This window comes from Diachasma alloeum, unplaced genomic scaffold, assembly GCF_001412515.2.
Source record: "Diachasma alloeum isolate Michigan unplaced genomic scaffold, Dall2.0 Dall_scaffold_00208, whole genome shotgun sequence".
Lineage (NCBI taxonomy): Eukaryota > Metazoa > Arthropoda > Insecta > Hymenoptera > Braconidae > Diachasma > Diachasma alloeum.
This window is the reverse complement of record NW_021680373.1, coordinates 802,904-814,058: the sequence shown is the minus strand read 5'-3', so window position 1 is coordinate 814,058 and position 11,155 is coordinate 802,904. Positions and strand designations below refer to the sequence as shown.

The window sequence follows — 11,155 nt, the reverse complement described above, 5'->3', positions numbered from 1 at the left end:
TTTCAGAGGTACCGGGGGATCCCCCTAGATTCAAAAGAGCCTGGAGTTGCCCCTCATGTGGCAAGAGCTTTAAATCGAAAAGTGGTGTGGAGATACACTACAGATACGACTGCCACAAGGAGCAGCTTTACGGCTGTCCATTCTGCGCCAAAAAGGACAGCACAGTCTTCAATGTGAGAAGGCACATGGTACAGTGGCATGCGGGACAGCAGGGGCCAATCATCAAGTTCAGTGGCTCGGTTCAAGAGCTACGATACAAGTGTCCCCATTGCGTCATGAAATCCAAGATCAGGTCTAATGTGTACAGACACGTGAGAAATCGTCACGCTGGCATGTCGGTACATCTCATTGACTTAGCAGCCAATTGTATTCGATATGCTTCTGCCGAGGGAAAATCCTCGTGATTGAAATCCTCATGATTGAAATAAATGATATTAATATTCGTACATTTAACTTGCTAATTTCTCATCCCCCATTTGATCTTCTGGTTGTAAATATCAGCAACTTCGAAGGGTTGGGGATAAAGTAATTAATGAATTTTTTGAATTTTCAGAGATCCCAATAGCCCCCCCTAAATTCAGAAGACCGTGGAACTGCTCCGTGTGTCGCAGGGGCTTTAGCTCAAAGAAGGCTGCGGAAATGCACAGCCGACATGAATGCAATCGAGAGTCTCCTTACGGCTGTCCCTTCTGCAACCTGAGGGACAGGAAAGCCAACAACATTCGAAGGCACATGGCCAAGTGGCATCCCGGCCAGGAGTTATCGGCCATCAAGTACTTCAGCAATGATCNCTCAGCAGTGATTAAGAGCTTAAATGCAAGTGTCCCTATTGTAACGTGAGATTTAAGAAGAAACTCAATGTATACAGACACGTAAAAAATTATCAATTGAAAAATCATCACATGTGTTATATACAGACACGTGAAAAATCATCACGTTAGGATGCCAGTACACCTCAAGACTGAAAATAGATAAATGATATTAAAATTCTCAACATCTATCTCATAAATTTCCCTCCACTCTTTTGGTCTTCTGATTGTAAAAATCATCAATTTCGAAGGGTCGTGGATAAATTGAGTAACGAATCTTTTGAATTTTCAGAGATCCCAATAGCCCCCCCTAAATTCAGAAGACCGTGGAACTGCTCCGTGTGTCGCAGGGGCTTTAGCTCAAAGAAGGCTGCGGAAATGCACAGCCGACATGAATGCAATCGAGAGTCTCCTTACGGCTGTCCCTTCTGCAACCTGAGGGACAGGAAAGCCAACAACATTCGAAGGCACATGGCCAAGTGGCATCCCGGCCAGGAGTTATCGGCCATCAAGTACTTCAGCAATGATCAAGAGCCCAAATTCAAGTGCCCCTATTGTAACATGAGATCTAAGAGGAAATTCAATGTATATAGACACGTGAAAAATCATCATGCTGGAATGCCAGTGCACCTCAAGACTGAAAATAAATAAATGCAATTGATATTGGAACATCTGCCTTCCAAAATGTTTTCTTCTTGTATACTCTTTCGGGTTTTTACGATTTGTTCCGTTCCCACCACCAACCCCCTGTACCGCATTCGCCAAAGGACAAGGGAATACCTCAATTGAGATTCCAGATTCAGTGTCACACTGAGAAAAAAATTACTTTTGTCAATGAATTATTTTCTTGGGAGAAGAATTTATTTTTTTAGGAGCACATGGGATGATTATATGGTACACATGACCTTGAATGAATTCAACTAACAATTATCAACATTCAAAATTATTCCAAATTATTTTACATAAAAAAATCTCGAATTTGAAAAAAAAAAAAAATTATGAAAGGTGTCCGTTCAAGGTCATGTGTAGCATAAGTATCTCATAATTCAACATAGTTGTAATATTTGGAGATGGACTGCACCACCTGGGAATCACTGAGTTGGAGAAATACGCTCCTAAAAAAATTAATTCTTCTCCCAAGAAAATGACACCTTTGCAAAAGTAATTTTTTTCTCAGTGCAATTTATCAATTTGTATGTATTTATCAACTTAATCCTTATCTCCCTCATACCAATCCCACACTAATCACACAGCCATCGGCGGCGGTCAACATTTGTCTTCAAAATTTCACGATTATTCGGTGTTGTTGTTTCGATTATTATTGGTTTCGATGGGTATTTATTATTGATTTCGATGGGCAGATTGATTAACGAATCTTTTGAATTTTCAGAGAATACAACAGCTTCCGCTACATCCAAGAGAGTACTGAAGTACTTGCTGTGGACACATCCTGCAAAAAGAATTGCAGTGGAAAAGTCCATTTTGTCTGTCTCCACTGTAACAAAAGGAAACAGACATTTGTCGAAATAAAATCCCACGTGGTCGCCACGTGGAATCGAATCCACATTGAAGATCAGATCCAATGTGTCAGAGCAACTCATTGATTCAATATCCAACTGTATTCGTTCGTCCCGTACAAATCCGCATTCCTCACGATGAAAATAAATAAATATCATCAATATCTCCCGCGATTAATCTTCAATATTCCTATTCACGACTATTCTCACTCGTTTGGTATTCTAATTTCGTTTGCTTTTATCGACGGATCTGTCCAGAATAGATTGACTAGCAAATCTTTTGAATTTTCAGAGATCCCAATAGATCTTCCTAGGAGAACCTGGAGCTGTCCCACGTGTCACAAGAGTTTTAAATCCAAGAATGATGTGGAGATGCATTGCAGATATGATTGCAGTCAGGAATTCTATCATGGCTGTCTCTACTGCAACAAGAAGGACAAGGATCTCGTCAACATACAAAGGCACGTGGCCCGGTGGCATCCGGGGAAGGAAGAGGCTCGATTCAAGTGTCCCTACTGCAACATGTCGTCGAAGATCAGATCCAACGTGTACAGACACGTCAGGCGTAGTCACACTGGGATGCCAGTGCGACTCATTGACTCAATGTCCTACTGTGTTCGTTCATCTCGTACAGAGACACTCTCCTCATGATTAAAAATAAATAAATATCGTTAATATCTCCCAAAGTTCGGTGTTCTTGTTTCGTTTATCATTAATTACGGATATATCGTGAATAGATTGATCAGCCAGTCTTTTGAATTTTCAGAGACCCCAATAGATCTTCCTAGATTCAGGAGAACCTGGAGCTGTCCCACCTGTCGCAAGAGCTTTAAATCGAAGAATGCTGTGGAGATGCACTGCAGATATAATTGCAGTCAGGAGACCCTTCACGGCTGTCCCTACTGCGACAAAAAGGACAAGAAACTCGTCACAATACGAAGACACGTGGGCCGGTGGCATTCGGGGAAGCAAGAGGCTCGATTCAAGTGTCGCTACTGCAATATGTCATCGAAGATCAGATCCAATGTGTACAGACACGTCAGGAGTCGTCACACTGGCATGCCAGTGCAACTCATTGACTCAATATCCAATTGTATTCGTTCATCTCGTACCGAGACACATTCCTCATGATTGAAAATAAATAAATATCATTAATATCTCCCAACATTAATCTTCAATATTTCTATTCACGACTATTCTCACTCGTTTGGTGTTCTTGTTTCGTTTGTCATTAATAAAGAATTCATCGTGAATAGATTGACTAACGAATCTTTTGAATTTTCAGAGATCTCAATCGTTCCCCCTAAATTCAGGGGACCATGGAGCTGTCCCACCTGTCGTAAGGGCTTCAAAACGAAGAATGCCGTGGAAATGCACTACAGATATGTGTGCAGTCGTGATCCCCGTTATGGCTGTCCATACTGCGATAAAAAGGACAAGAAAGCATTCAACATACGAAGACACGTGGCAAGATGGCATCCAGGACAACAGGGTTTCAGCATTAAATTCTACTGACCCTCGAGCATTGAAAAAATTATTATTGGAGTTTTAGTGAATGAATAAAAATTGAATACTCTTTCCTAATCCATTGATAATTGCCTTTGTATCATTCCCAAGTGATTATTCGCTATCGCTAGATGAAACTGAATTAATGACTTCTGGTTTAGTTTTTTGTATGCCTGAATAAATCACTGCCATTAGTGTATTCGATCTAACCAGGTCGTTCTTCCTCACTGTTACACAGGTTCTCTAAGGCTACCACCACTTCACGATGGGGGCCTTCTCGATGTACTAAGGACAAGTATGGAGTTTCTAGATGGTAATCGAGAGGAAAGTCCACTTTGGAATCCAGTTAAAATGGCGTATCAGTGTCCAAGATGTAATGCTGGCTACACTTACAAGAAAACATTGCAGACACATCTGAAATACGACTGTGGCAAAGAGCCAAGATTCAAGTGTCCGTATTGCAATAAAAAGGACAAGTGCTCTTCAAACGTCTACAAACACATTAGAATGAGGCATGACGGTCTACCCGTGATTGTTCACAAAAATTAGCCATTCATTTTTAATAGTTCTTTTTTATTTATTTTGAGAAATTGGATAATGTCATTTTGGGATATTTGATGTTAATAAACGCGTGTGATACCTCAACAATTCCATCGTATTGTGCATCTTGAAGATTTTTTATTTATTTCTATCACTGTCCCGTAAGAATGTATCACCCACGCATTGTATTACGTTGAAATGATGAGTTGGAATTTTGAGTAATGATTTGGTGGATTTATTTGCAGATGGTGGGAGACATTGGCCGGACATCACTTCAGCTACAACTTATCTGTGTCCTCATTGTGATGCCGGATTCAGGAGAATGTGGGATTTAGTCAGACACAAGTGCGGACAGACCCTCAAGTTCGCTTGTCCTTATTGCCCCAAGAAGGATAATTCATCGTCCAATGTTTATAGACATATCAGGAGATGGCATCCTGACAGACCAGTTAATGTCAAGAAATTGTTCTAAGGAGATTATCATTCTTGTTTGGAATAAAAAGTCATTCACGTGGAAAATTAATTGTTCTTGTTTTTGGAATTATTTATCCAATTATTATTAGTCTGTTGCAGAAAATGGGCATTGAATTATTCAGAATTCTAGTGATGCCTCAGGGATTAAAAAATGACTTATCTTCTGAATTTGTCAGACATTGAGATTTGGTCAGACATAAGTGCGGAGAGGCTCTCCTTCGCGTCTCCTTATTGCCCCAGAAGAATAATTCATCGTCTAATGTTTATAGACATACCAGGAGATGGCATTCTAACAGATCAGTTAATTTCAAGAAATTGTTTTAGGAAGATTATCAGTCTTGTTTCCAATAAAAAATCATTGACGTGGAAAATTAATTCTCTTCATTCCCGGAGTTATTATCCACCGATTTTTTGTATGTTTCAGCAACTGAGTCATCGCCCGAAGCTAACACACGTTAAAAATAACCGTAACTGCGCTTGTGCTGCATTTTGTGTACGTGTATCTTGCAAGACCATCATGCTGAATGATTTTAATTAATTAATCACATTCATAACTCCATTATTGCATCAGGAGAAGAAGAATGACTAACAACTGAATTTTGATTGGTGTTCCAGGGCAAATGGAGCTCCCCTGGGTCGACAGAAGGGCCTGGAGGCCGAGAAATTGTGATGACACTGAAAAACAATTTTTCTGTCCAAATTGTCATCGTGGATATAAACATCGTTCACATATGTACAGACATCGCCAGTACGAGTGCGGTAAACCACCGAGATTTCAGTGCCCTTATTGCGACGCCAGGAGCAAACACAAATTCAATTTGTACTCACACATTAAGAATCATCATCCTGGTTGTTCACTCTATGCAATTGACACACTTCTTCCAAGCCAATGATGTTAATTAAACAGTATGTGATGTTGTGTATAAAAGAGATTCTAATAAAAATGAGATTTCACAGTTACGAAGCATGAAAAATTATTGGCTGAGTCACACAATGAGGATTTAATAATTACTTGGACTAATGAGATCGCATTGTCTTCGATGTTTCAGGGAGAAGGAGGCACTCTCAGAACTCACAGAGAGAAAGATCTTTCGGCGAGGGGGAGGGGGAGGAGAGGCATCACTGCCCCAATTGCGGGAGGAGCTATAAACACCGGTGTCACATGCAACGGCACTGGAAACTCGAGTGTGGAACACCCGGAATTTTTCAGTGCCCTTATTGCAGTCATTTGTTGAAGAGGAAGACTTACGTGTGGTCCCATATCAAACAGCATCATCCCAATAGCGAGCTTTATTGCATTGATAGGGAGAGCAAGTGGAAACTTACGCCAAAGTGATTGAATTAATGATGCGATGCGCTGGACTTCTCAATATTTATTATCATTGTGATTTTTTTTGGAGGATTGCTGGGTTTTTTTTAATGAAGATGGTATTTTAGTGGACGAATGGAGGACATGTGTGGGATCACGCGAAATCGCGTAATCTGAATGATTTAATCCGCTTGAAATTCCTCAGTTTTGTATCGTCAAGGGAATAAATGAAATGTGATTAATTTTAAGGAGTTGTTATGAGATTTTGGGAGTTTGTCATGATTTTTTGAAGGATTTTTATGACAATTCAGGAGTTGTGGAGTTGGGTTTATTATTAATCAGTATTATTACCATTTTTAGAATTTTTTATATGTCAGCAAATTCATCGAAGAGGCTGACATGATGCAAATAAAGAAACTGACAACGAAATGATCGATACACCAACGAAACGAGGATCGATTTCCTCAGTTTTGTACCATGAACAATAGTAGAAAAATGCGCATGAAACTTTCCTGAATTTAAATAATCCCGTACATTTACTAAAAATTACACATTTTCGTGAACTTTTGACTAGTTTTATAGCATTTTACACTCGAATTTTGATTTTATGGGGTAAGTTTCAACCCATTGTCATTTCGAGGACTAGAAAAATAGACTTTGTTAATTATAAGTACTTGAAATTCGATCAGAGTTATGTACATGAAAGCATTATCAATAATTTCCATTATTAATCAATATAACTCTCTCTTGAATTTTCCAGTCGACACGTGGGAGCACTGGGAAGTCATCGAGGAGAATGATCCACTGTGCGGCAATAGCGGTCGTTACTACTGTCCAAATTGTGGCAAAGATTACGGATATCGTCACAATTTGCAACGTCACGTGTTGCGAGAGTGTGGAAAACTGCCGAAATATCAGTGCCCATACTGCACATCTAGGAGTAAACGACAGGACAATCTCTACGCCCACGTAAAAGCTGTACATCCTGGTTTCAACGTGTATGCGATTGACACAGAGGTCGATGGAATACAAAATAACGATTATGTAAGAGTGGATAAATGAACGAATAAACGATATTTGCATCGTGAGAGGGGAATTCATTCTTGCTGACCCCTTCACACGTCGAAATCAGTAAATTTAAGGGGTTTAAATGTCTCTGAATATCTCACTAACATCGCCACTATTTTTACTGTTCCAGGAGAAATGTGGAAGACCTTCGAGCCTGTTGCTGTGAGCTACACATCTATGAATGCAGAATCACAGAATCGTCATCACTGCGCGAAATGTGGAAGAAGTTACAAACGTCGAACACACTTGACTCGTCATTACAATTTTGAATGTGGAGTGCCTAGAAGATTCAGATGTCCCTATTGTTACCAAGATTCAAAACAACGTTCTCAAGTGTGGACGCATATTCGAAAGATACATAAACGTGCAACTCTCTACTGCATTGACATCAGAACTAATGAAAAATTGTATCATCCGGGGGGGAGAAAAAAGAATTAATCATTAAATTCTTTTTTCTTTACGTAATGAAATAAAAATGCGTTCTTTGAGCTGATGATGAGTGATTTTACCCCAATTCTGTACAGGAGACGAAATACACTGTTGGAAAAAAATGAAATTTCGTGGACGGTTGACTACTAATTTTCAAGACAGTGATACTGAATGCGATTTGAGCGAAAAAAATAATGAAATTTCAGGTTTGAATGAAAATTCTGTAAAATTCCAGAATTTTAAGCGGCGTAAAGACTAGAATTTCTTAATTTATTTGACTTTTTAAACTAATATTAATATTCAGTGTCAAATTACATTGAATTTTCAGAGAAATCAATCTCACTGTTCTGAAAACTCAAGAATATATTTACCAGAATGTCCTGGTTCTCTGTTCATTTTCAGGGGAAAATGGAACGTAAATTTGCAGTTGTTTGACTTTTTCACGAAATTCTGAATTTTCAATGACAAGATTTCCTGAAATTTCAGTGGAGCTTGAGCACGATAAAAATTTTGGGAGTTTGACACGGAAAATTCAGACAAAAATGTTTAACAGGGGACATTGTTAATTGTTGCAGGAATGGAGCCCAGTTGGGAATTAGTTGACGTGAATCCCGATACCGCATGTCCTTATTGCTATCAAGATTCAAAAATCATTCCCAAGTGTGGTCGCACCTTCGAAAGACGCATAAACGTATAATTCTCTACTGCATTCACATCGAAACTAATCGAAATTTGTATCATCCAAGGGAAAGAGAAAAAAACTAATCATCAACATTTTTTTGTTGCCATAATAAAATAAAAATGCTTTCTTTGAACTGATGAAATAAATTTTGCATCATGTTGTTGGGATTTTTACGTAGGGCACATGTGTATCGAACGTGTATGAACGTCATTCCAATTGCTGATTGTTGCAGGAATGCAGCCCACCTGGGAATTCGTTGCGGTGAATCCTGGTATCGCGGAAATAGAGAATCGTCATCGTTGTGCTACATGTGGAAAGAGTTACAAGCGACGGACCCACTTGCGTCGTCACAATCAGTACGAGTGCGGAGTGCCAAGGAGATTCAGATGTCCTTATTGCAGCTCGCACTTCAGACAGCGCTCCTGCATTTGGACGCATATCAGAAAGCTCCATAAACGTTGCAAGCTCTATTGCGTTGATATTGGCACTAACAAGACATTGTATTATGAGAAGAGACCCAAGTATGAGTGAGAAGAATGGGATCACTTCATTTTCATCCCTTGATATTAACACCGTTGAAAAAAAATTGAAGTTTTATGGAAAGTGACATTAAATTCGATTTACGGAGATCATGAAATTTAATATTTCACTGAAAATTCAATGCAATTCCAAATTTTTGAGGCGAAAGAATAGCAGAATCGCCTAAATTTTAATACATTTCGGTGAATTTTTCTAATGCCCATCAATTTTCATGGAATAATTGACCTAAAATGTGCTTCCATCGAGTTTTCCATGAAATTTCTAATTTCCAGTGACGAAATTCATTGAAATTTCAGTGGAATAATGAAACGACAATGTCATAAAAATTTCCAACAGTGTGAGAATAACAAAATAAAAGTAATCACTTCCTAACGAAAATTGTCTTTTCACTTCCCATTTGCGACCGATTTTACGATTGAATGAGTGACTTTTGCATCGTGAGGAACGTTTTGTGTTATCTAAAAATCTAATGTGCATCGAGCATGTACGAATATCAAATCAAATTGCTGATTGTTACAGGGGAAATGCAGATGAATTGGGAATTTATTCCAGTTGATCCAGGAATGACAAATCGTCATCATTGTGCAACATGTGGAAGAAGTTACAAGCGTCGTACCCACTTGTATCGTCATTTCAAATACGAGTGTGGAGTATCGTGCAGATTCAGATGCCCTTATTGTCACCAAGACTTCCGACAACGTTCACGTGTGTGGACGCACATTAGATCGCTTCACGGAAGGGCTGAGCTTTATTGCCTTGACACTGGGACAAACGAGAAGTTGTATTACGAGATTAGAACTAAGAGGGATTCGTAACGAAGGTGTTTGATTACGTAATAAAAAATGAGTGCTTTGAGTTCATGGGAATTGTCATTTCATTTCCTTGTTCTGCTTGACTAACGAGAATTAATTACGTTTCCCACTGTGTGGGACCGGTAGTTTAAGAGAAGAGTTTGCCTCAAACACGTATTAACATAATTTCTGTTGTTGTTCCAGAGGAGGGGCCTACGGAGTGGGAATTTGTTGCTGTTAATGCCGACGCGTCCAATCGTCATGGTTGCGCGAAGTGTGGAAAAAGTTACAAGCGTCGAACCCATCTGATCCGCCATCTCAAGTACACTTGCGGCGGGGAAAGGGCTTTTCAGTGCCCCTATTGCGATCAGGACTTTAGACAACGGGCTCGTACATGGATACACATCAGAAATCATCACAGCCACTCCGTGCTTTATTGCATCGATAAGAAGACCAAGCAGAAGTTGTATTATCCCTTGAGTCATAAGGGTTAAATTCCAAATGAAAATTTGTGCTTCGAGGCGTGAAATATAAATTATACTTCTATATTTCTAATTATGTAGGAATATAAATAGTGCTAAGGAACATGATTAACCGATAAGTTCATTTCTTGTTTGATTGAAATGAGGGAATAAAAATGAGTTCTTTGAGCTGATGGTGAGGATTGTCTTTTCAGTCCTAGTTCTTCTCTACTAAAATGAATTTATTTTATTACAGAAGATGAAATGACTGCCTTTGTATCGTACACTTATAAATACCAAACCAGTTGTTGATTGTTCCAGCAGTTGCAAGTGCCAAACTGATAAGAAGACGAAGGAGAAGTTGTATTATCCCTTGAGTCGTAAGGGTGAAACTGCAAATGAAAATTTATGCTTCGAGACGCGAAATATAAAATATTGTTGTATTGAAAGAAATAATAATTCGAGGATTAATCACAGGGGCATTTTTATTGAAAACTCTTCAAATTAATTAATGAATTAATGAAACAAAAGTATCATCATACTTCAAGTCAGACTCTAGCAACAAAAGGCCATCTCTTTTTATTATTTTATGAAAGAGATTACGCCATTCGATACCGTAACAATATACTTCTATTTTTCTAATTATATAGAAATATAAATAATGCCAAGGGACATGATAAACCGATAAGTTTTTATTTTTTAATTTAAATAAGGGAATAAAAAGTTCTCTGAGCTCTTTGAGTTCTTTGAGCTAATGTTGATGATTGTCTTTTCATTTTCTAGTTTTTCTCTACTAAATTGGATTGATCTTATTGCAGAACATGAAATGCCTGCCAATGTATTGAACACTCATAAATAAAACCCCAATTGTTGATTTCAGGAGTTTTGCCAGTGGAGTGGAAATTCATCTCTGTGAACCCCGGCTCGTCAAATCGTCACAGTTGTATGACCTGCGGCAAGAGTTACAAGCATCGAACTCACTTGATGCGCCATCTCAAGTACACTTGTGGAGAGGAAAGAGCATTCCAA

The 11,155-nt window shown here is 38.9% G+C and overlaps 1 protein-coding gene across 35 annotated transcripts in view; it reads left to right on the top strand.

Annotated features, from left to right (window-relative positions):
- LOC107036283 (longitudinals lacking protein) overlaps nt 1-11,155 on the top strand; it is a 131,114-nt gene that overhangs the window by 41,640 nt on the left and 78,319 nt on the right. Inside the window, exons 7-8 of one of the 35 annotated variants that reach the window (XM_015254115.2) lie at nt 6,916-7,199; nt 7,354-7,444. The exons of 29 other annotated variants lie outside the window; for them this stretch is intronic. In XM_015254115.2, the coding sequence (XP_015109601.1) occupies nt 6,916-7,199; nt 7,354-7,389 (320 nt within the window). In that variant the 3' untranslated portion in view covers nt 7,390-7,444. Of the gene's footprint in view, nt 1-3,611; nt 3,857-4,617; nt 4,892-5,461; nt 5,761-6,915; nt 7,200-7,353; nt 7,445-8,566; nt 9,105-9,869; nt 10,281-11,155 lie in introns of those variants that run through there. 5 more of the 35 variants (XM_015254132.2, XM_015254124.2, XM_015254138.2 and 2 more) reach the window with 5 other exon arrangements.